The 26,412-nt window shown below is 42.9% G+C and overlaps 1 protein-coding gene across 9 annotated transcripts in view; it reads left to right on the top strand.

Moving 5' to 3' along the window:
* Positions 1-26,412, top strand: part of FAR2 (fatty acyl-CoA reductase 2) — a 214,206-nt gene that overhangs the window by 168,540 nt on the left and 19,254 nt on the right. For all 9 annotated transcript variants that reach the window (XM_039545340.1, XM_039545315.1, XM_039545349.1 and 6 more), the window contains 2 exons: positions 9,014-9,132; positions 19,057-19,124. In XM_039545340.1, coding sequence (XP_039401274.1) covers positions 9,014-9,132; positions 19,057-19,124 — 187 coding nt within the window. The remainder of the gene's footprint in view (positions 1-9,013; positions 9,133-19,056; positions 19,125-26,412) is intronic.

Raw genomic sequence — 26,412 nt, 5'->3', positions numbered from 1 at the left:
TAAAAACAGCTCATTTTTACCTTAGGAAATGAAAGTTGTTATAATTACATGTGGAATACACCCTTCATGCTAGAGCAGGATTAGTAAGTAGATATGTTCATGCTAATGGTATCATCCAAGGCCTTTGTTATTCATTTCAAACCACATCCTCTGTATTCACAAAACTCCACTGGCTCTCCATTAATATTAAGATTAATTAAAATAATTGCATTCCAGCTGTGATATATTTAAATGTATCGAGCAGAGTGTTGGATCTGTTTATGCAAATGCACTTATAGTTTCTTAAGCATTTGCTCGTGCCAAGTTTGTTGTTATATAGTGGTACTGTGGGTTTTTTTTTTCTCTCTCTCTCTCTCTTTATAATACAGTCTGGCATCATGGTGGCTCCAACAGTGTGTATGTGCATGTGTTTCTATTCAGGGATTTGTGCTATATCTATTATACAGAACAACTGACTATGACAATTTCAAGAACCTTCCGTGCATCAGAATAGCAAACTATTTACCACACTGCTTGCAGCCCCCAGGGTGGTGGGGGGAGGGAGGAGAGGAGTCTGCCACAACTGTGAGTACTCCAAACTACTAAACTAAGAACAGCGAGGTGAAATAGCAGGCTATATTGGAACAATGGAGGACTTTTGACATGGAGGACTGGCCCACATCTATAGAGAGTCTGGAGCAGCATGTTGAAGGAAACGAGATTCCCTCAGAAAAATGTACCATTACTAAGAGTGCTGGAAGCAAAAACACACAGTGTAGTTCGCAGTCTGATCATCCCAGAGAAGCCAGCAAGCAAAACTTTTAAAGAGAGAATGCAAATTGTTCAAGAGCACTTGGCGCCCAAGCCCCTGATTATGGCTGAAAGGTTTGGGCATTGGCAGTGGGTAGAGGAGGCTGTGCCTTCCCAAACAGCCGGTCGTGGTCCCGCCCATATTCCGCCCCCAGGGCCCTGTTTCGGTGGTGCCACTGGGCTCCAGGGGCTGGGGCCATGCCGCCCTCCTTCCTGGTGCCCCATGGCCAGGGAGCCCGCAGCGATGCCATGTGCTTTCCCTCCCAGCGCTCCAGGGCTATGGGGGTCTACAGGCACTAGCCAGCCTGGGGCAGGGGCCAGCGGCCGTGCGGGGATCTCTGGGTTCTGGGGGCGTGGAAAGGGTGGGGCTGGGCCTCAGATGTAAGGGGCAGAGCTGCGGACTAGCCTCCCCCAGCCAGCGGTTCAGGTGCAGCCCATGGTTTTGCGTTTCATAAGCGGAATCAACTGAAGGTGAATCTATTTCCTCCTTTGGGACAGAGTTAAAAAAAAATGATCAAAACACTGTCCTTTTAAGGATGGTCTTAACGAGTCCTTGAGAGACAGATTTGTGTGTGGACTACTTAATGGAAGCATACAAAGAGCCAAGAGGGATCCCATGTGAGCTCAGGTTTATGAAGCCACTCTGAACTGCTGAAAATATGCTAACAGTCCTAATTGGGCATGCTTTTACACATGGGAAGGTGAGCTTACCATACATTAAGGATGTGTCCTGTGGGATTCATGTTATTATACCTAGTAAACTGTGCACAAGAGTCTTGGAAGAGCTCCTTGTAGGTCACCTAGAGATAGTAAAAATGAAGGCACTTGCCAGAAGTTTTGTATGGTGGCCAGGCATTGAACAACAAATAGAGCAGCTTGCTAAGGAATGTTTGGACTCCCAACAGGTACAACACATGCCTAAACCAGCATCATTGCCCCTGGAAATGGCCATAAGCTCCCTGGCAATGTCTGCATATTGACTTTGCCGGACCATTTTTGGGAATGATGTATCTAGTAGTGGGAGGTGCCCATTCCAACTGGCCAGAAGTTTTTTGCATGAAAACTACCACAGCTGCACAGACAATAGAAAAACTTGGATGTTTATTTGCAAGAACTGGACTGCCAGAACAAGCTGTGAGTGACCAGGTCCTCAGTGTTGCTCAGAAGAGTTTCCGCAGCTCATGAAGAAAAATGGTATTAGATATATCACCTTAATACCACACCACCTAGCCACAAAAGGCTTGGTTGAAAGGTTTGTATAGAAGTTTAAGCAAGCCCTGTGATCCATGACAGATGAGAAAGGGTCATTACAGCAGAAGCTGGCATGTTTCTTGATAGCATATAGAAATGCGATATATTCCATGATGAACCAAACACCTGAGATGCTGTTTATGGGCAGAAATCTCAGGTCATATTTGGACTTATTAAAGCCAAATATACTACTACAAGTCAGAATTTGTCCAATAAGTCAAGCTATGGTGAGAAGGACCAGTGCACCTCGTCAGCTACAAGTGGGTCTAATAGCGTTGGCGTATGATTATCGGGGAACCAGTACATGGCTTCCAGCAACTATTATCACATAAACGGGTCCTTTGTCTTACATAGTACAAGAGGAACCCAATATGTTTTAGTTCTGCCACGTTGACCAAGTGTGAGATTTGGGCGTGACCTATGGCTGAGAAAAGCAGTAGAATTTGGGGAACTGCCAATTGTTCCAACATCAATGCCCCACCTTGAAGCAGCAACCAAGAAGCAGCTGTGCTGAACAACCAGCATCATCTGAGGGAATATCTGAGTCAGAAATTGCTGCAGACACATCACTTCCGCAGAGAAGTGTTCAAAATGTTGGCAGACGCTATCCAAAAAGACAGTGCAAGCCACCTTAAAAACTTCACTTGTTACTGGACCTTGGGTTGTTCCTCCACCTTCTGAAGGTTTGTGTCCATTTCATTTTTCAGGGGGAAGGACAGATATGATATACTTGAATGTATTTAACAGAGTTTTGAATCTGTTTATGTGAATTTGCAGTTATAGTTTCTTAAGTAGTTGTGTATGCTGAATCTGTTATGTAGTGGTTACTATGTTTTTCTTCTCTCTCTTTTTGCAATACACAAGAGTCCATCTGCCGTCCTGGCTCCTGTGTTTCTAATCAGGGATTTGTGCTATATCTGCCATACGTGCGGTCTCTCTCTCTCTCTCTCTCTCTCACACACACACACACACACACACACACACACACACACACACACACACACACACACACACACACACACACACACACACACACACACACACACCATGGACAAGCTCGCAAATGTTTCACTTGCTCTCTCTTTCTCTCTTCTCCACACTTAGCACCTTGGGTTCACCCAGTACATGTCTTTTCTGTGTTCTTTCACACAACTTTGCCACTGTTAGAGTGAGAACCTTCTCTGCAACTTATGTCTGGAAACTCCTTGTAAATGTAAATCCCCGCTTCATTAACTCTCTATTGCTTTTCAGCTATCATCTGAAAAGAATTTTTTTTTCTTCTTTGCCAACATCTCTGAATTTCTCTCCATTGGCTATTATTTTAATTTTATATCTTTATTATTTAACTCGGTGTGTTCTTTGGGATACAATTTGCATGAACGATGTTACACAAAACAAAGTTCTGTTGTTTTGTCCTTTATTTCCCTTGAGATTGTTTTTTGAGTAAGTTGTGCTGTATACCTGCATACATCAGGCACAATGTGAGGCTGGCGCCCAAAAGCTGAGTCTTTCAGCCACCCAAGAAATTCAGCGATCAAGTGTGACTGTGTGACTTGAAATGTTTCACTGCTTTTCTAAAATGTTTTTCTTGCACTTTTTTTGACTATCAACAAGTCAGTTCTGACCTACATGGCAAAGTATTTGGAATCTTCATCCACCAATAATATTTCTTCTTTCATTAAATCATCTGCTGAAGTTGTACAAGGTCCCGTGTGTATTTCATGTCATTGTTCCTTGGCTCAGCAATAAAGGAGAAATGGAGGTTTACACCGTTATATAACTGTATCTTTTCCTGAATTCCATCTGTGAAATCCAGGCCTCATTGATGTCAGTGGCAAAACTACCATTGACTTCAAGAGGTCCAGGATTTAAAGTTACGTCTTTAGTGCTGAATCAATTCTAGTGTACAGCTGGGGTTTCTGACACTGCAGGACTGTTTTACTAATTCTTCCTAAACTGCAGTTTTCTCTTACAAAAACTGCCCATATTTTGTAACTTGAATATTTTTAAATTGTGAAAGATTTGGGTTTTGTTCAAATGAATCAGGTGCCAAGGTTCTAGGTTCTTATATCTCTGAAATGGAGAGACTGCAGAAAATAATCACGAGGAATGAGTGTACATTTAGGTTACACTGAACACATTAACAACTCCATGCAGGATCTGACGATTTAATTCCATCACACATGGAAGTCCGAGAAGAAAAATCCCACTTTTGCAGTTTCCTTTGACATTTTGATGACTTTGCCCTGAGAGTCCCAGAGGGGACAGCTCACTTGTCTGTCTTTCCTCTCCCAAGAAAAGTGGTTGAAGTATTTACATAGTGATAAAATTTAGGTTTTTATGTATTGCAAGATCACTGTGGTGGTTTTTTTTAATATCTACACTATATTTTATATCATATATAAAACCTATATATTGCAAAATAACTATTTCCTGGTATCTAGATCAGTAGTTTTCAACCTGTGGCCTATGGACCCCTGGGGGTCCGCAGACTATGTCTAAGGGATCTGTGAAAGGTGACTATGAAAATAAAGTTTCAGATCCCAGAAAAGGCATTCTGTTTTTCTGATCAATCAAAAGTATGTGAATACCCCCACCTACAGTACAAAACCCAGAAGTGTTGTCATTATTGTAGAAACCCATGGTTTAGCGTCTTCACACTGTGTCAAATGCTGTGCTGAGCATGTGTAACATTTATAGCTGAATTGTTTTCAGCCTGACTTCTGTGGTAGGGGTCCGTGGACCACAGGTTGAATTTCCAAAGGGTTCCATTTTTTTAGGGTTCCCCAAATGAAAGAAGGTTGAAAACCATTCCTGTAGATCACTGCCATAACTGAGTGAGTATAGAAAAGTATCAACATTCTTAAAATGTTTCCTTTAAGTTAGTACTCATGAAAAGGGCTAGATCATCAGCCCTGGAGACTGAAGTTTATGCAGGGAACAATAGAAGCACAGGCAGCATCAGTGTAAGTTTCCCTACTCCACCCTGCCTGAACACTGGCATTGGAGGGATTACTTTTATAATATATTGAGATATACCTATCTCTTAGAACTGGAAGGGACTCCGAAGGGTCATTGAGTCCAGCCCCCTGCCTTCACTAGCAGGACTAAGTACTGATTTTGCCCCAGATCCCTAAGTGACCCCCTCAAGGATTGAACTCACAACCCTGGGTTTAGCAGGCTAATGCTCAAATCACTGAGCTATCCACCCCAGTGAGACTAAAAAGAGTGTCAGTTTTCATTAGATAGGCTAGAGGTGTTTGCATCACAGAATCTCCTAAGAACTGGACTTGGACGGTCATCACATTTCACATATCCTCTGGTGGGTCTGTCCACCAGCTTGGGGGAAAATAGTCAGAGATCCCCAACTATGTTATTACCTTCTACACAGGCTCTGTTATTTTTCTGACATAGAAATGCAAAAAATATGGAAAATGTAACAAAAGTGATAGTCCTGACACTGCAGGTCCTGTGCCCACCCAGTAGCTTGAGGATCACAACCCTTCCCTTTGCCTCAGGGTGACCACAGGGCTTACCTACCGTGTTGAAGCCTACTGTTGCTGCTCAGGGAACTGTTTGTCTCTCCTGCCTGACCCCTCCCCAGTTGCAGAGTTGGGTCTTCACTTTTATATATTCCAGCTAGGAACCAGAACCACTCTTTAGCTGCTGCTTAGCTGGATCAGCTGGTTTCCAACCACCTGCCTGCTGGGCTTCTCCAGAGGCCAGGGCTTGCTGCTCCTTGACTTTGCAGGCCCTTCAATGGGCAGACAACTCTAATACACTACCAAACAGCTTTTGTTTGGTAGCAACTTTCAGTTGTTACTGATCTTTATTGGATTTATACCAATGTTATAGAAAAAGGCAACTTTTTCCCTTTGAGCCATCCATTCCTTAAAGGGGGGCAAAAGTGTATATGGTTTTAATTGCACTTTTTGCACTAACATCAATGGAAATCAAGGAGCGATAATCCCTGCATGGTGCTTTCAAAACTAACCCTTGAATGGTGTACATTACATATTAGCTGAACCACATTTGATTAGAGGCAACTCTCTCTGTTTTGAGCTACTTGTATTTTAAAAACATGTACAGTGTTCATCTGCCAATCACTTTTTTTGGCCTTAATTAAGATGGTCAACTGGTTTGATTAAATTAAAGTCCCTCCATACACGCACGCACACACCACACCTTGAACCTTCACACAAAGCCCACCCCATCTGATAACCAAAACCAGGTTTGGAGAAGTATGATTATTTTTCATGTTAGCTCATCTCTGAATTTCCAAGTTATGGCTGGGAATGGAAGTGGAATGGCTGAAATATTGTAAAAAGGGCTGTTCGCAAACTCTGTCTGGACCAACCACAAACTAGAAGTACAAAAATCTTGTGATAAAGTCTATTTTCATGAGATTTCAACCCAGGGAAGACAGAAGATTTGCTGGTAGGGAGAGCCAGACACTTCAAGGATGCTAGCTAGCATCCTGCCAGGCCCTCCATAAAAAGTATCCATCTGTTCTTCAAAGATTTGTTCCTGCACCACTGAAAATTTCCCTTTGACTTAATAGAGTGCAGGACCAGGCAGTAAGTGGCGGGGGAAATGCATGCTCTTAGCTTAATACTTGTTTGAATCTCTGTTTCATGATAACCAGTGAATGGAATTCATGAGGAAGACATTTTTTTTTCATTTCTGATTGGCAGGAGGCTGTGCCCAGCTAGCCATTGCAGATGACAAACTAGCAACTGTGATCCACCTGTTCATCTTCTCAGGGCTGGACTTGCTCTAAGTAGGCCTGTTGGTCAAGATCAATCAAAAACTTCACCTTGTCCAACATATACACTTTGAACAGGACAAGCTGCTGAGAGCATATCACACGTGTGCCCTCTCTGGTTAAGATGCCTTCTCTGCCTAATTCAAAGTTCTGGTCCTTATCTTGAAATTCCTTAGTGGTCTTGAGACAGGCTACATCAGAGACTGAATCTGTATCAATGATCACTCAAGGCAACTGAATTAATCTGGGATATAGAAATTAGAAGTGCTTAGGGTGAAACCTTCAGGAGCAGAAAGTGGGATGTTCTCAATGTTGGGTGCTGGACTGCCCTAGCTGAGGAGATCTGAATGGATCCCAGTCTATCCGTTTTCAGGCCCATTCTTTTGATCCTACTTGCAATGATGAGGGAAGAAGGAATAATTGAAGTTTAGTGGGTGAAACCTATGATGGCAAAAGCAAAATTCCATTTGGGTAATTTTCTGTGCTCGACAAGCAAAGTGAATTTTGTTCCTAGATCTTGCAGTTATTGGCATCCTATAAATATAAGACATTGGACTGTTTTTCCAGACCAATTTTGCAGATATACAGATAGTTCAGATAAGCATCTTTTGGCTGCTTTATCCAAATTGAACCTGAACTCCAAACCTTTTGAACTTTTCCCCCTCATTAGCATTTATATAGAGATATGAGTCTAATCATTTGTCTGCACAAATACATATGTTTCTGTTAAATACACAGTGTGAGGGGGCAGAGCTCTGCTTTATTGCATGGAGTGATTTATTTTCCTTTGCTTCGAATTGATTCTGTTGCTGGGAAGAGAAGCTTTGGTTTATCTGTGGATTTCAGAGGTTGTGTGAAGTGAATCACATTTCTGCTAGCCTATAACTGAAGAATTATGTCTTAGTGTAGCACAGCCTTCCTTCCCCCCTACAAAGCTATGATTAGTTGCTATGGGGAATAACTCTGCTTTTGGTATGTGTCCTGAACTGTGATTGGCCCCTGAGCTCTTCAGCTGGGATACTGCCTAAAAATGTCAAACTCAAACAGGCAAGTGATCTCAGAGACCTCAGTCGAAGTAGCTTTTATTATACCAAACAGAAAATGTCAACAATCTAATAAAAAAATTAGCCCATATAATGAACCAAATAATGTGCAGCATTCAATTTGTTTGAATTATTTATATATTAATATTTATTTATATATCGAAGATCTACTTCAAATACATATGACCATCAATATGAATAGAGTGTATGTTTATAACATGTCATAACTACTACAATAGATAAATAAGCATGCATGATCCTCTCTCTTCTACTGGGTTCAAGTAGCAATTTGGGGCACAAGTGAATGTGAGTTTGTCCACCTGTATGTGATCACCATTTGTTCATATCACAAAATTCACAATTCAACATGATTGGCTGTTTCTTCTGAAGAGAGCACTAAGGTTGCATCTATACAGCACGCTTGTTTGGGTGGCATGCAGTGTACGTAGGTGTATAGCTCCCCAGACCGGGTATCAAAGCAGTGTAGCTGGTGAGGCAGGGCTTAGGTGAGTAAAGTAGAGGCAAAAGACATATCTGGCTACAGGACTAAGCTTGATAAGTTTATGGAGGGGATGGTATGATGGGATAGCCTAACTTTGGCAATTAATTGATCTTTGACTATTAGCAGTAAATATGCCCACTGGCCTGGGATGGGATGGAGTGGGATCTGAGTTACTACAGAGAATTCTTTCCTGGGTGTCTGGCTGGTGAGTCTTGCTCACATGCTCAGGGTTTAGCTGATCGCCATATTTGGGGTCAGGAAGGAATTTTTCTCCAGGGCAGATTGGCAGAGGCCTTGGGGTTTTTCGCCTTCATCTGCAGCATGTGGCACGGGTCACTTTCTGGAGGATTCTCTGCACTTTTAAGTCTTAAACCATGATTTGGGGACTTCAATAGCTCATACATAGTTTAGGGGTTTATTACAGGAGTGGGTGGGTGAGATTCTGTGGCCTGCATTGTGCAGGAGGTCAGACTAGATGATCATAATGGTCCCTTCTGACCTTAAAGTCTATGAGTCTGTGAGCGCTGGCTCTCCATAGAGGTAGACTGATCTTGTGTGTTCCACAGTGGGCTTGAAAAGTGACTAAGTGATGCTGCATCCTCTCTAGGCGAAGGAAATCCTGTCATGGCATATTGTCACTGACTCTTTCCCTCTGTCACACAGGCTGGTAAAGGGATTCTGCAAACTCTCAAAGTCAATAATGATGCAGTAGCAGATCTAATTCCAGTAGATGTCGTCATCAACCTTATCCTAGCAGCTGGGTGGTACACTGCAGTTCACAGGTAGGGATGAGCACTTGTTTCTCAGATTGCTGGTAAGGTATTATGGTACAATATGGATTTTAATGGGACAGCAAATATCATCAAACTTAGATTTCATGAGACAGGAGCATTTGATTTCCAAGTTCAATATCTTGTTTCCTGGGTGTAGTAAAGGCTAAAAGTGCTATAGAAGCCATGAAGATAGATCCTGGGATGTGGGGGAGCTTCTTATGCCACTCTGCAGAAATCCCTTTGGTCAGTAAGATGATTACGTAGCACTTGTAAAGTACGGGACATATACATGACTAATCAAAGTGGGAATGGTGTTGAAAAGGCTGTCTAGTCTTCTAGACTCTCTTTAACCAAAGGAAAATTGATGGAATACAGGTTTCAGAGGGTGGTTGCGTGTAAACAGGAGGGCAAATAAATATGTCCATGGGGGTGAGGGGTGGCAAGTAGGGGGAAATGTTAGAACCTGGTGAGACGTGTCCTCTGGATTTTATATGGGCTAAATCCTTACTCACAAAAATCTCCCATGGATTTTATTGGGAGTTTTGCCAGAGTAAATACCTGGGTTTTCAGAATGTGTCCCATATGTTTAACTCACCTCCAGTTACACTCATAAATAACACTATCCTTATTAGCCAGCTTACAACTGGGCCCATACTCCTACGGCCAAGACAGTCATGAATATGACATGAGCAACCCTTAGAAAAAGCCAATATACACCCATATGCCACATCATCATCTCTTTGAAGCAGCTGTGTTGCACTGCAGAGTATCAGCTTTCATTTTAAAAAAGTAAGTCTCCATCTGTTACGGTTGCAGAGAAAACCTCTAAAATGTGAATTGAGTGTAAGGACTTGTCTACATGGGGAAGTTAAGTTAGGGTGTGACTTTAAAGTGCTATAGTTATACCAGTAGAAGTCTCCGGGCTTGTATACACTTAAAATGCTGCAACAGAACAGCTGTGCCGTGGTAGTGCTTCACTGTAGACGCTACATATGATGACAGGAGGGATTCTCCCATCGTCGTAGGTAATTCACCTTCTTGAGAGGCAGTAGCTAGGTCAATAGAAGAATTCTACATGAGGACTTAAGTCGGCTTAATTACGCCATTCAGGGCTGTGGATTTTTCCATACTTATGTCAACCTAGCATAGACATTCTTATTGCAATATAAGAGTGCCTTTTTCTGGTTTAGCTTATATCGTTTTGGAAGCAGTATAAAATAAGTTGAAAAGGCACTCATGTGCCTAATATGAAGAGTTGTTCTACTTGTATAACGCCTGCAGTTTAACTTTACGGATACGATTACCAGTGTAACTAGAAAAATCTCCCATGTAAACAAGTCATAACTGATGCAGAGAAGAATCTGCAGAGAGCCTTGAACAACAGCTCTGAGGATTTTGAACTGTCCTACTCATCTCAGTGGAATGTTCATCAGTGGGCCTCTGAATTATCATTTAAACATCGATGCTTATGTAAAAAAGCAAAGGGGACTTGCAGATCTGCCGATTTACTGTAAGTGGTGTCTCATCATGGTGCCACAAGTGGATGGCATTTGGAACATAGCACCACTTCTCCCCAACCCCAATCAAGAAAGAGCCACGCCCCAGGATTATTGCAGTGTCCAAGTGCATATTCAAGGGGGAGAGAAGCACAAGCTCAAGGAGCCTCGTGGAGCCAAGCGGCACACACAGTCATATTTTGAACATCTGCCCAATCTACTGTGAGTGTTTGTAATTCACATGGCAAAGCCTGTTTTGTGGGCAGGGACTGGAAAATACCAGCAACACTTTGTCCTCAGTCCGGCTTCTGGATGTGAGGGCTGAGGGTTTACTTTCTCTCACTTCATCTCTGCAGGTGGAGAGCTCTCTCTGTAGTTATTGGCCAGATGGGATTCTTACTCACAAGCTATGACCAATGCCTGTTCCTCTGTGCAGTGCAAGCACAAATGGCAGACCTAAGGTTCTCTCTTCAGCAGTAACTTTTCTCCAGCTAACTACAGTCCTGAACTTTTGAAATTCTACCTCTTTTTCATATTTCCTGCCCTACATGGTTACTGCCATTAAATGACACTGAGTTCTTTAAAAAGGCAGCCCTTGCCAGAGAAATGGAATTTTAAGACTGCAGAAATGTAATCACAAGGTTCTTCTTCTCTTGAGGTATCAAGTTAAAGTCATTTAATTGGCCCTCTTTCCCAACCAGTGCATTGAATCAGCTATTCATATGGGTGTTTTCCAAATGGATCTTGGTGTTTCATAGTTGGAATATATTGCTTTGAAAAAAATTGCATGATTTAAATAGGTTATTATGTTACAGGTTCGGGGGTGGGAGGGAAGAGATATTAAACCCCAGTTCTTTACTTGGTAAAGGCACATGTATAAGCCACATTAAAGATTTAACGTCTTTTCCTGTTTAACTTCATGCTCTGAGATTTAAATCTTTGTGTAGTGGGAGCTATGGTATAAGCTTCATGGATTATTATAGAGGCCTATGTAACAATGTGAAATCAATACAACCAAAAAAGAGAGAGAAAACCCACAAAGAAGAGCCAGAATATGGGGAGCCAGAAATGAGCGTTAAAGGCAGCTTAGGCTTTGCAGTTTCATTTTTTTCCTCATTCCCACCCAACAGCAGCTGGCAAAGAAGAGGGGTGCCCAGCACAAGCGAATGCCCCGTTGCCCCAGGGAGCAGGGCAGCGGGGGTTGGGCTGCAGGGAGGGGGCAGGGAGCCCGCAGGGGTGGGGGCAGCAGGTGGGGTTGGGCTGCAGGGAGGGGGCAGGGGAGCGCTGGGGCCGGGGGCAGCGGGGGCATCAGGGAGGGGGCAGGGGAGCCCGCAGGGGTTCTGGGCTGCGGGAATGGGGTGGGGGCAGCAGGGGATGGGGGCAGGGGGTTGGGCTGCAGGGGCAGGGGGAGCCTCGCAGGGGGCGCTAGGACCAGGGGGAGCCCTGCAGGGGGTGCTGGGCTGTGGGGAGCGGGGTGGGGGGCAGAAGGGGGGGTTGGGCTGCAGGGGGGGGTCAGGGGGAGCCCCGCAGGGGGCGCTGGCGGGATGGGGGCGGGTACCTGCTGGCCGGCCGGGCCCGGTTTCTCCAGTGCACGGAGCCGACGGCCCCGAGGCTGGCGCTGAGGAAGAGGAAGGCGAGGCCCCAGCGCAGGGCCAGCACCGTCACCCCCCCCCCCCCCCCCGCTGCCGGGCGCCGAGCCTGAGACCGGACACAGACGCTTGTAGTGGCCACGAACCCGGCGCTGAGCTGCAGCTACCTCTGGGGCGGGATATGGACATGCCCAGCACAAGCGAATGAGAGCACAACTGCTCCAATTCCAAAACACAAATGCCACTTCCCTCCACCAGAGAGAAGCACCCTCCATAGGCTGAGGAGTGCTGTCTGACCAACAAAGCAGGAAGCAGAGAGAGCCCCAGAGACGGACTTCCTGGGTCTGTGAGCTTTGAAACCCCCTCCCAGGAAATGCTCTCTCCCATTGCCCCTGCAGGAGAAAGACGGGCCTGTCTTACCACAGAGACCCCGAAAACGACAAGCTCACACCTTCCATCAGTCCCAAACTGCCTAATGCCTGCACCTAAAATAGTGGAGGTAGAAATGGCTCCTACTTGCAAACCCTCTTTCTGCTACTCTGGAGTGGAGTTTGAGCAGTGTCGTTCCTTCTCACAGCAACAGCATAATGGCTAGAGGTATTGAGAACCTTTGCCAATTGGTTCATACCCAGGTCTCTGCCAAAGCCAGCCACAACTAACACCCAACACTTCTCCCCTATCCAAGTCTTAACTGGAAGAAATGCAAACAGGAAGTGCAAACCAGGACCCAGAATGCAGATTGGTATAAATTTCCTGCCAATTGAATGCAGTCAGACAACAGTCATTTCATACAAACTTACAACGGGGGGAGACAAACATCAGGATATCATGTTCCTGCTGATGAATGTGAGGTGAATTGTCAGGAAGCCCTTTATACTCAAGAGGTCCTGACCTGCGTCACTGAAACCTCAGCATACCACAAACCTAGACCTGTACAAGGCAAGCGTGGAGGGGTATCAGTCATCATATTCCAAATGTAAGAGAAGCTACCTTGGGGTGTGGGGGGGAATTAGAGGATCCAGTCATTCTGCAAATCCAGAGACAAGTTATACGTGTGCATTATGCTAATCTATAGACTGCAAAGAGCAAAGGTTTCCTAGAGGGACTGCCTGAGTTGCTGTCTGATATGTTAATGAAGTCCCCAAGACTTATTATCCTGAGATCTTTCATATCCATGTTGACAACAACTCAGATACAATAGCCCCAAACCTTTTCTGTATATTTGCCACCCTCTGTTTTTGACAAGTCATCTTTGGACCTGGACATGCTGCCAGTCATATTTGAGCTTGATTTTAGACTTGGCATGGATACGGGGCACAAGAAACTGTCCTTATCCTGGACTGACCACAACTTCCACCAGGCTGCGATCAAAGCTGACCTAATGTCTAGGCAAGAAGGAACAATAACAATTGGCCTCAGGCTCAGGAACTGAGTTAATTTCCACAACATTATTGTAGGTAACACCTCACCACCAAAAAAGATCACCGTATAGAAAATCTAACCAGTCAGTATGACAACTTATTAGTCACCTCTCTCACCGAAGTGCTCTTCTCCTCTACAGATCTCCTTTGTTTCTTTGATGTGCTGAAACAAAAGCATCGGGTGGAAGGAAGCTGAGTTCTTATGTGTGTGGCATAAAACTTGGGCTGATGCAGACAGACACCAGTACAAGGAATTCCTGTGAATCTATGCACTATTTGTGGAAGAAACAAACTAACAAAACAATTCCACCTCTCCTTTACCACAGCAACTGTTAAATCATACTCTACTGAACTATTCTGGACTATGAATTGTCTTGTTAATGGGGAATGCTCTCGCTCAGCTCCAGAATTCACCGCCTTCTGCTGCAAAGAACTATCACTCTACTTCTCATAAAATATCACCAACAACAGAGATGTGCTGCTGAAACACCATGTACTATACATTGGCCTTTTCCACCATAACACAATACCATCCTCCTCTGAAGCCAGCCCAGCACATAACAGGAAGTTCTAAAAATACAGGAGAAAAACTGAGCTACCACTTATGGCTTTGATCTAAATTCTCATTGACTAGTCAAAAAGTGTCAAGAGCATATGGGACTCCTACTAACTGAGATATCTATATCTTCACTGAGGAGGAAAATCCTGCCACCTCCCTACAGCATGTCATAATCTGGCAAATACTTAAGAGACCATCCCTTGACATAATCACCCTCTGTAACTACCACCCAGTATCTAACCTAATTGAGAAGCTCTCCAGGTGTCTCCTTCAACTCTTCCTAGGTGCTAACAATATCTTTGACCCCTCCCAATCATGCTTCAAGCCAAGAGAGAGCGCTATTAGCACTGATGGATGAACATCCTTTAGCCATGGACAAAGGCCCTTCATCTACACCTGTAGTGCTGGACCATGATACCATCTATCTGATGTCCTGCTTCAGACATGCAGTAGGGATTAGTAGGATCATGCCATGATGACTTCAGTCATTCCTCTGAGATCGCAACCAGAAAGGTATGACTGATTTCTGCTCCTTCATCTGCAGAGCTCACACCTTTGGAGTTCCTCAAAGATCTGTTCTCTCGGCCATTCTGTTCCTTATGATTTCATATCAATGTTGGAGACTGTGATCAGCATGAACTACAAAGCCAACAATGAGCAGATAACACACAGTCCTACATTACTTTCTCATCAGCTGAAAACAACACCATTTCTCAGCTATCCAAGGCCTTGGTTGCAATCAGCAATTAAATGAAGAAAAGCCTCCTGAAGCTGAATCTTGGAAAGGGAGAAGGAAGCACTTCCAAGAACTTCTCACCTCTATAACAACACCCTTCACTGACGGCATCTATCCTCAAATTACGTCACTGCTGCTTCAGTATTCACCTGATCTCCTCACTGCTTCTGGATGCCAGCCATAGCAGTGAAAAAAGTCTTTTCCCATCTTCTTCTTGCAAGAAAACTATTACGCCTCTTGTCAGATTTGGGGTTAACTGTGGTGATTCATGCATTTATTACCATTAGGCCTTATTCCTGTAATTCTCTGTAGCTGAATATGAAACCAAAGAACTTAAAATGCTGGTTCAGATCACAGTAGCCCATGTGCCCAGCAATGCATGGCTGCTGAGAGCCCATCGCTCCACTTTCCTGACTGGTTCCCTGTTGAATACCTGGTGAAATGTAAGAATTCAGTCCTCCTCTTCTGTGGAACTTACCCCTGTTACATGAGGGACCACTTCATCCCTGTGTGACTTGAATGCCCTGTGACAACCACATTCCACTGGAACAAGAGAATTGTCAACCTCAAGTGTGAAACTCATGAATACAGAAGGTATCGTGTTCTCAATGACTGGCTTAGGAATGTGGAACTCACTACCCAGGCAGATCAGGATGACCATGAACTTCAGTATCTTCAAAGCACAATGCAGAACCCACTTTTTTGATCTAGCCTTTCCACAGTGACACCACAACCAAAAATTAAAAACAATTAGGTAATGCTTTGCAAGGAACAAAGAGAATGCGATTTATTTTATATGTACATTTCATAATTTTGGGAGGAGATTAGATACCACAGTGATGGGCATTATGTAAAAACCTAGATAGTGGACAGCAAGTTGTAGGATAAAGATAAAATGCTTACTTGATGTGCTTTTTATTTTACAAAATAAGGAACACACTTTAAATAATCAATGTAAGTATAGAATGTATTTAAACAGTGACTGACACCAGCTGGACAGCTTTGAAAAACATTCTCTAAATTCTCTTTATATGTGTGTGGGGAAATGGTCAGATTTTACCTCTAACCTGTCAAAATGGGTAAGAGATTTTTTTTAAAGCACCTAAGTGATGTAGGACCCGAACTCATCTCAACATTTTTTAAAACTTTACCCAGTATGTTCACAGTAGTGATTGAAATGAGTAATCCCAGGTATGGAGCAAGTTGGGGTTATTCTAAGCAGAAGTGTAGCACTAGATGAGGTCTTCAAGGCAGTAGGAAGGTGCAGAGATGCACTGCCCACCGGGAACATTTAGTATGTTGCCATTTATCTTGCAGATGAGAAAATTGAAGCACAGAAAAGTTAAGTGATGTATCCCCACATCTACACAGCTGGCCTGATTCTTATTGACACTAAAGCCGTGTTACACCACTTGGACAGCGTAAGGGGCCTTCAAGCACGCAAAAATTACATTTACACCCACTTTAAGGCCTCTGTACGCTGCCAGCATGATGTCAAAAGGGCCTTAATGTAACTGAGAATCAGGCCCAAAGACTGTGTAGCAGAGCTGGACTATAACTCAGGTCAATTCCCTTGCTTACCCACGCTCACTACCCCTAAGGAAAGGGCTAATCCACTTGTCCTTGTGTTTGCTACCTGGCAAAAGGGGGTTGGAAGGTAGACTCATTGCACCCTCTTCTTCTCCTTGTGCATCTGTTCACAGCCAGCCATGAGCAGGCTCATGGTAAGTATAATACGCGATAGCATAGTCTTCGCCAGTGTAATTCCTACACAATAACGCTGCTAAATGCAATAATCTACAGCCGACAGTGTGGGCTAGGATGCAATTTATTACAGAATTCCCTACCCTCTAATTTTTATTGAGGTTCCCTTGTTTAACACCGGTGGGACTCAAAAGCAATTACAGATTATCATTACAAACTTCACTTGGCTGGCAAAACCACTCTGTTGAAATGAGATATTTTGTGGCATGTAAATCTAAAGGGAGAGTCTGAGCATTTCTAACATACATTTCTATTATCTACCCAGTGGCCTCTGGGGCATTTTATGCCTTTGTTTATTAGTGGTGCTGCTATATGGCTCAGTAAAAAAATCAGTGATCGAGAAGGTTACTATCATTTCTGATCAGGTAACATTCTACAGGAAAACCTTATTCTAAAATACATCAGAGAAATGTGGACTTTATCACAGAACTTGCAACCTCATTCCAGGATTTGATTCTCTCTCTCCCATCTGGGTAAATGAAACATGAAAGATCAACAGACACATGTTATTTTGGAGAAACCGGGGAAAATGCAAGAATTTCCCCACATCACCACTGATTTTTGGCTCTAGCAAAAGTGGCATCTTTCAAATAAATGATTTATAAAGCACAGTTTCTTCCTGACTTTGGCTTGGACAAATGAGCTACAATACATCAAGAGAAACGTTGCAGTAAATACAAAAAACTGCTTTTATTAATAATTTTCTTTATTGTTTTCATAGTTTAATAACTGATGTATAGATAATTTATCTCAAGCCAAATCTGTTGTTTATTGATTGCATACACTACCTAGATTCACTGGCTGGATTTGATTAATCTTCATTTTTTAAATTGTATTTTGCATTTATATATAGGATGAACCTTGTTTAGTGTCCTTGTTTTATGAGCTGTTGACTTTCATGCTTCAGTATAAGTCTTTGTGTGGCTTTGTGTATTCTTGCCTAATGGCTTTCACATGTATGTTAAATTAAGGTTTGTTATTTATTGGTTATACATGCACTTATTGTAGCCCCTGCAGTCAGGTTTCATGGGCCCTGGTGCACAATGCATCCTTAGCGCTTAAGCCCTTCCTGCCCATGCTGTAGTTGGGGGAGACCAGGAGGCGGCTGGGTAATGTCGGTGGCCAGCAGCAGCCTGGAGGTGTTAGCTGCCTTTCGACACTGGACAGGAAGAGACAAGCTGCTTCCAGTCACAAGGGTGTGGGGGGAAAGAAGAGTTGAGCTCCGCAAATACACAGGCCAGGTAATCCCTTTCCCCTCCTCCACTTCCCCTGTGGTTGGTAGCAGCTCCTGTCCCTTCCCTCCCCCACAGTGCCAAAAGGCTGCTGCTGGCCACATTTTGGTGTGAATCCTGGCAGTAATCTGGGTACAGGAGCATGTGACTTTGCATGCCCCCTCCCCCCACCATGTGTTGCCTCGGGAAGACGTGACACCAGGAACCAGGAGAGGTAGATCCATCCCAGGGGCCCAGCCAAGCATGGAGGGTGGAGAGTGCTGGGCAGGGAGAGTCGGGTCAGGTTGGTCGGTCACCCCATGTGTGACAGAGGTATACAGGAGTGTGTGTGTGTCACCTCTCCCCATGTGTGTGTGGGAGGGTAGGGGTGTGTATGTCACCCCTTCCTGTGTGAACCCTAAAACCTTAAAGATAAGAAGGTAAATAAAAATAATCCAGCTACGCAGTATTTCTTTTTAACGGGGGCTCAGTCAACTTGATGTTAATTTGAACATTTGCACTGCATAGTTCTAATTGATTGCCGTTGAACTCGCTTGAATATGAGTAATTTTACCAGGTGTCCCGTATTCAGCGTAGGGAAATATGGTCACCCTACAGATTGGCATCTATTGCGATTTTCAAAAGCACCTAAGCAAGATAGGCACCTACTCCCATTGAAATCAATAAGAGGCCTTAGTGTACTTGGCTACATTTGTTCCCATCTCACTAATGTGATGTTTGGTTGTCATGCTCAACCACAGATGTAGCTGCATTTCGTTAGTGCTGTATGTTGGGTATAGATTTAAAGCATTTGGGGATGAAAGACCCTATGCACAAGTAAGATATTTTTTATTTTTAGAATGTATTTTGTTTGATTATTTATTATCTAGTTAGCTTGGATTAAACTATATAGAGATAAATTCTGCTCTCATTTATACCTAATTATCTCCACTGAATACAGTGAAATTACAAAACTGTCCCATAAACTCAAATAGTACAGTCAGACTTAGTTGCCATATTTTAGTTAAAGTATTTCTTGCTCCCATTCTCTTGTCCATGATTTTAAGCCCCATCTCAAGATAACTGGATTTTTGTGTGTGTGTTTTCTTTCCACATTTTTAAATTTTCCTTCATTTTTCACATCATGTATTTTCCAGACCAAAAACAATGATGGTGTACAACTGTACAACAGGTGGAATCAACCCTTTCTGCTGGGGAGAGATAGGTAAGTTCTAACTAAAGCAAGAAAACAAACCATCAGTGATGTTCCTGGGTGCCAAACATGGAGACAATGGTCTTGGTTTTAGCTGACAGATTCAATAGCAGCAACCTGACCCTGTAAGCGCTTAACATGTGGAACTCCCTTTACAGTGAACAGGTGTGTTGCGTACAGCGGTTTCACAGATCAGACTTAACTCCCAGTTCAGAAAAGCACTGAAGCATCTGCTTCATTTTAAACGTGTGAATAATCTCATTCCTGCTCATCAGAGTGTTTAAGCACATGCTTAATTTTAAGTGTTTGAGTAAGCCCGTCCCTGTTCATCAAAGTATATGCTTAAATGCTTTGCTTAACTTTTGAGGGTGTAAAGGAAGGAGTAGGAGGTCATGATTTCAAGTTCCATTGGAAGATGCTATAAGTATCCAGACCCAAATTTCCTCTTTTTTGCTTTATTGTGTTTAAATCCAAATTAGAAGACCCTTGACATGAATGATGTAATTTCCAAAGGCCACTCTAATTATCAGAATAGAAAAAGTTAGTATATAAAGAGAAAATAAAATAGCCTTTTCTTCATGTTTCTATGGCGCGCCTTAAGGGTACAGTCTTGAAATAGAAATGTCTTTGATTCACTTGAAAAGATGACCCTGGAAAGAACAGACTTAATTGAAGAGAGTTTGCTTTTCATTGCAAAAAGCTGGTCAATGGAAATATTCAAGCCATTTTCATGGCCTTTTTTTTTTTTTTTTAACTTTTGAGTGAAAAGTTTTAAATCCGGCATGATGCTGAGTCAGAGGTGATGGAAATGTAAGGATAAATCCTGAGGTCATTACTCAGAAAAAATGTCACAGAAACCCAATAGCAGAATTTGGCCCACATTGTTGAGGTATCTTCAGCTACAGTATTGCAAATCAGCATAATCAGTCAGTATACTGCAGCAGAAACATACTGGGCCTGATTCTTCATTGCCTTGAACAAACTTTGTACCGCTAGTCGAGGTCAAAGCCTTCATAACACTCCCATTTGTCGCCTTTTCTGTTTTATTTTCAGCTGTAATTTTATTGATGAAAATACTGACAAATAAATGGATTGTACCTAATCTTTTCCTATTACAGTGCTCATTAGTCTAACTAGGAACTTGGATTCATCAGACTGTGTAACAGAAGCATGCATTTCTGATGGTTCAGCTCCGTCCATTTGCATCCAGATGCACAAGGCAAGCTTGTGCATGAGCAGTTCAGCTTTGTAAATGGACTGAGGGCAAAATTCTCTCTGATACACAGTGCAGATCTGTAGAGCCATTGAGGTCAGTGGGCGTTTGCTTGGGGATTGAGTGCAGAATTTGCAATGGAAAGATGTACTGTAGATTTGGGAGCAGAATTTTGCCCTAAATGAAGTGGGACTGTTTCTGAAGTAGGTTTGAAAGGGAATTACCACATTAGTAGTTCAGGCTTAGCACATAAGTATTGTCTTCAAAAGCAAGTAGACAATCTGAATTTCCAAATGGGTCTGCTTTCCATTTCCTAGAAATAAGAATACATGCTTTTTAAATGGCCTTTATACATGACAGACTTTCTGAACCTTTCTCCATGCAACTTCCTATATCCTCTGTCCTGTTCACATGGCCCCTACACCTCAGGACTTGTGGTGAGTACTTTTCATATACACAGATTTTTTAAGGCCAGAAGAGACCATGAAGATCTGACCTCCTGCATAACACATAGAACCTCACCCAATAATCCTTATTAAAGGCAGGACTGGTAGCACTTCCCATTATTATACCCTGTTTTCAAGTGCTTATAACTTTGCCAAAATTTAATTGTTTGAGCTGAAATTTCCCTTGTCAAATGTCTGCCTCAGGCTGAATTGTTCTGGAAAATTACAGTCAAAATGGTCCAGCCATTTCCAAGAACAAAGGTAGGGAAAAATACATTGTTTTGCCTATGTTAAAAAAAAATACGAGCAAACTTTTTCTTTGAGATCTTCTAGCATGCGCATGCTTTGGAGTAGATAATTGATATTTGGAAGCGGAGTGGACTTTGTGTCATGGATGTCCCTTATGCCATCCCTATAAAAATTGACCCATAATTGGCTAAAAATAGCCATTGAAAAGTCACAGTTTACACATGTTCAGTAGAGACCTCTTAGGGTTTAACTGCTAAAATCTCTTATGGCCCCATCTTTATTGAGCATGCTCAAGCCTCTCCCAGCTTCTACTGCTGACCAGACTGCACTTGCACCACCCCACAGAGTGACTGAGCATGCTTCCTCCAACCCTGAGTTATGGGGGTTCAGAAGGACTTTCCCTGTGATGGCTGCTCCAAGTTGGGGTGGGGATCATGCTTGAACAGAATTCCTGAAAGTTGGAATCATTATTCCAATTTTACAGATAGGTAAACTGAGGCACGGAGAGTGATGTGACATGCCTAAAGTCACCCAGAAGGCCAGTGGAAGACATAAGAGCTTCTAAGTGTTGACTGGTTCTTTTCCCTGCTACCCAGAATGCTCAGGTTCACGGACAGACTATTGAGCTGAAGAAGTATGTTTATTTATTCACTGCATCAGTGAGTGATCAGTCCATCGGAACAGGGTACAGCATAGGGGTAAATGCAACCACACACCTATGTTCAGGTACTTGCCTGAAATACATTGTTACAACGTTATTCATTAAATACGGTAGAGCCTCGCTATAATGCCATTCACAATAGCGAACCTTGGGCTGTGGTTAGGGACTGACAGCTTCTCCAGCCCGGGGCTGCAGCAGTGCTCCTCTCGCTCTGCAACTGGGTCAGAGATTTCCTTCAGCGCCAGGCCCAGAGGAACACACTGCCCCCTCTCGGGGCCAGAGGAGCTCACTCTGTGCCCCCCCTCACCTCCCAGCCCCACCACCACCTTGCTATAACGAACCCCTGGCTATACAGAACAAATGGCTTGGATCCCCAGGGGTCATTATAGCAAGAGTGTACTGTATTATATAAACACCTTTTCTGCCTAGTGCTAAGATTAGTTTGCTAACTCAGTTGTTTACCTCTTGTGGAATAGGAAGTCTTTCAATTAGGGCCACCCTAAATGCGTTAACACTTCTCCCATCTTTTCCTAGGATGTTACTCCTAGGAAATTAACTGTACTTTGATGGATCTGGACCTTATCTGGATTAATTTTAAGGCCCCCTTTCATGAGATAGGTTAGATTTTGTCAACAACTCATCATGTTCCTCCTTATTCCTTCCCTGGACTAGGATATCATCTACCTACTGAATGATTAATTTATGATTTCCAAGATCCCCCAAAATCTTTCATGCATTTGTGAAAAATGGCAGGTGAATCTTTATATACTTGTGGTAAAACTGTCCATGCATATTGCAACCCCTGGCAAGTGAAGGCAGTTTTATATTGCTGTTTCTTTGTCAGTAGTATTGACAAAAAGCCATTTGCCACATCTAACACTGAGAACCAGTTTCTATCTGGATGTATTATAGCAATCATTTGTGGATATGCCACTACTACATTAGCTCCCCCTATTGCATAGTCAGTCTGGGCTCTATAATCTATAGTTAGCCTCCATTTGCCCTTAGGCTTCTTTACTGGCCGTACAGGTGCATAACAGGTAGACCAAATTTCCCTTTGACACCCCTGATGCAGCAGCTGCTGCACTTTCTCTGTTGCAGATGTAACAGCCTCCCAGGGCACAGCATACTGCTTTTGTGGGTGGTGGGGGTGGGAGGATCAAGTCCCTCTATCCTAGCTATAAAACTTGTTCTGCCGCAGTCTGTCTTGTGCTCTGCCTACACAGCAGCAAGAGCTTTTAACTCTGTAACTTCCATTCTGTTTACAGGCTGGTAATGTTTAACCACATTCAGACCAGGTGGGCTACTACACACAGGTTAGCCAGATCTATTAAAAAATTGTAGGCTCCAAGTACTGCTGCTGACAGAATCTCCTCCTTAGCATTTACTACCTATTCTTTTACCCGCTTTATCTTCCTTTGAGCATTTCCTTCCCTAACTTTGTGTCATGCAAATTGCTGCTCCCACTATCTATTAATATATGTTTGAACATGAGGCTGCCCCCATTTATCTAATTTAATAGGACAAACCTGATGTGCAGTGGCCTCAGGGCATGGCACCCCTTATTGTGGGGACAGGCTTCCAGCCTTCTCCTCTAATTCTTTTACCTGACATTCCAGAGCCTTCTTTTCTTCCTGAAAGAGCCTGAAAGAAATCCATTCTCTTATCCCCCTTTCTACCCATGCTTCCTCTTCTCCATCCCCTTCCTCTTGTCCATGCACCAGTGCCTCTCCTGACCTCAACTTGAAACACCCTTGCCTTGTTTATAGGTAAGACTGTCTCCTCCCTCTCCCCCAACCATGCTTCAGCATGGGTAATAGTTTGCTCATAATCATGGGGCTGGGGTGACAACTGTAGGATTGCCGTGGACACTCATCTGGTTGTTCTATTAACAACAATTCAGTATGCTCTTGGAAGTTCCTTCCCACTCAATCATTTGGTCCATGACCCAAATTCCAATAATTCATAGCCCTTTCCCCTACCTCTGTGGGGTTTTCCCCAGGCAAAGATGTAACCTACTCATGTCACTTGTAGGTGATGGACTACCAAACAAAATTTCCTTTCTGGCTGGTGAGTGTTGACACATCCAGCAATTTGTGCGTATAAACCTCTGAATACACCTTTCAACATCTGGTTCCAATCTTTATCATTTAAATTGCTGTCCTCCATGATAGCCGCAGCCATTCAAAGCCACTGACAAAACTTATTCCAGTGATCCCTTGGGTTGGGACCTGGATTTTTCCATGGAGACTGAAATTCCCTAGCTGCCAACAGTTTATCATCCAGGGTGTTGCAGATGTGATTACCATCCATCTCAGATTTTAGAATCATAGGGGCAGCCAGATAGGGCACCACTGGAGGGGCTGAGGGTTGGGAAAAGTAAGGAGGGAGGGACATGGGGAAAGACCCATCCTGGGGAACTGGCGGATCCCCATGCTGGCATTGAGCCAGTTGGTCCCTAAAGTTTGCTACCTCATTCAACAATTCATTCCATTCCTGTTGTATGCTATCACAATCATTAGATGATTGGTGGAAGCCTTGATTAGCTATTACCGCATGTATTTTAAAAGCTTCTCCTTTATCTCCATCCCCCTCGAGCTCGGGGGCAGTGTCTGAAGTTCAATCTCCTTAGTACAAACTGCTCCCATAACACATTAATTCCTTTCATTAATCCCTGTATAATGCAAGCTTTCTTCTGTCTTTCCTTCACTTTCAGATCTAGCATGATTAAGGGACTTCTGAATCTCCTCCCAGGTCCCTGTTTTCTGGGGATCAATGTCATAGGGACCTCCCTTGTCACTGACCCAAACTTCCACAAAGATAACCAAATCCATATAGCAAAGCCCAGTTATGACCTTTACTTTATCTCAACCAGACCCCATGATAGTCCTTCAAAATTCCCCACAGGACTGTATACTCGCTGACCATCATGGGCTCCACTCCCAGTCATGGCACCAAACTGTTGATGGTTCTTCTTCCCGCTATCCAGAACCCTCAGGTTCACAGACAGACTCCTGAGTTGAAAAAGTGTGTCATTTATCCGCTGCTTCAGTGAGTGATCAGTCCACCAAAACAGGGCACAGCATAGTGTTAAAAGCAAGTGCACAACCACATTCAGGTGTGCCTTAACTGCATTGTTACAAAGCTATTCATGATATATTGTATAAGCACTTTTTCTGCCTAGCACTAAGATAAATTTGCTAACTCAGTTGTTTACCTGACTGGACGCTGACCAAGTTGTTTACCTGATCAGATTGCTGACCCAGTTGTTTACCTGGTCACATTGCTGGTTCAGCTTTTTACCTGGCTGTTCCCTTTCCTTGCCAGAAAGCAGGCATCTTTTCATATGTCCCAACACCTAACACATACATTCTCCACAAAGGAAACAAATTACTCATAAATTTAAACAGTTCATTATTAAATGTGCAGTAAACTCTGCACACATGGATATCTGTAATTAGCATCCCCTTTTTAAAGGATATTTTTGACCTACGCTCTTGTGGTATCCAGTAAAATTTTGCTCAACTTTCAATCAAAGAAATTTGTACCAGTCAAGCAATATTTTGCTGACCCTTTGAGTGGCTGATTCCAGTAAGTTTTTTTAGTGTATCATCATTATCCAGTGTTTTCTTTTATCTTTTAGTTTAGCTGTTTTCTTCTTAATATAGCACTTCCCCTGGTATAAAGCGTCCTTGATATAAAGTGTCACTACAGTGAGGTTGAATTTGGCTTTTTGTAAGGAGCCAGATCCTGATAAGAGATTAGCTTAGTAATAGGAGCGATGCCTTAACTAATTTCACTGTCTCTGACATGTCATTTTGCTGTGGAAATAGGGAGTCCCTCACATTTAAGTATTAAATGGGACTGACTGTAGACTGTATGACTCTTTTGGGATTTCTTTCTTGAGACCAGTTGCATGTTTCTTTTATGAATTATATTTTCTTTTCACCAAGCAGTTGAAATAGTTCATAAGAATTAACGAGCTGCAAGGAGTGCAAAACAGGCCTCCAGGGCCAAATTTATCCCTGGAAGAACTCCGGTGAAATCAAGGATGAATTTGGCCCTTTCGGCGTGGGTGTGAAAGTAAGGGCCAGCCCCTCATCAGACATAAACTAGTGACTCCAATGGATCTGTGCCAATTTACACTGAGAAACTATTTCTAAATGTTTTTTCCCTGCTTTGGACCAAATTCTGTTCCACACCCATACAAATATATAGAAATTAATGGAGTTACACTGGATTTTCAGTGGAATAGCAGATGGAAGAATTTAGGCTAAAATGTGTTTTCTCTAAAATGTTAATCTTTCTTTAGTTCTCTTCTACTTCCTGTACTCCCCAGGTTGATTCTAAGGGCTTGTCTACACTTGGAAATTTACTGACATAGCTATTTTGAAATAGTTATTTCAGTAAAAGCCCCTGTCTGGACATTCTTATTCTGAAATAAGAGTGTTCGTAAGTGGGGACCTATACCAAAATAGGATAATAATTATTCTGGAATATATGTTTCACTAAATTTCCATGTGTAGACAAGCCCTAAATGTCAAATTATCCAATTACTTAAATTATTTTATTCCCTTTCAAAATAACAACATACCATTGAAAGTATATTTGTGTCTCTTTTCTATTATTGTTATTATTTGTTATTATTGTTACAAAGTCTGTGCCCCACAGCTAAGCATTAACCTGAGGTAATCTCAAAGCAATTTGTTCTGCTTTGCTGCAGTTTAGGTC

The sequence above is a fragment of the Mauremys reevesii genome, linkage group 1 (assembly GCF_016161935.1).
Source record: "Mauremys reevesii isolate NIE-2019 linkage group 1, ASM1616193v1, whole genome shotgun sequence".
Lineage (NCBI taxonomy): Eukaryota > Metazoa > Chordata > Testudines > Geoemydidae > Mauremys > Mauremys reevesii.
This window is presented reverse-complemented; position numbering and strand designations above follow the sequence as displayed.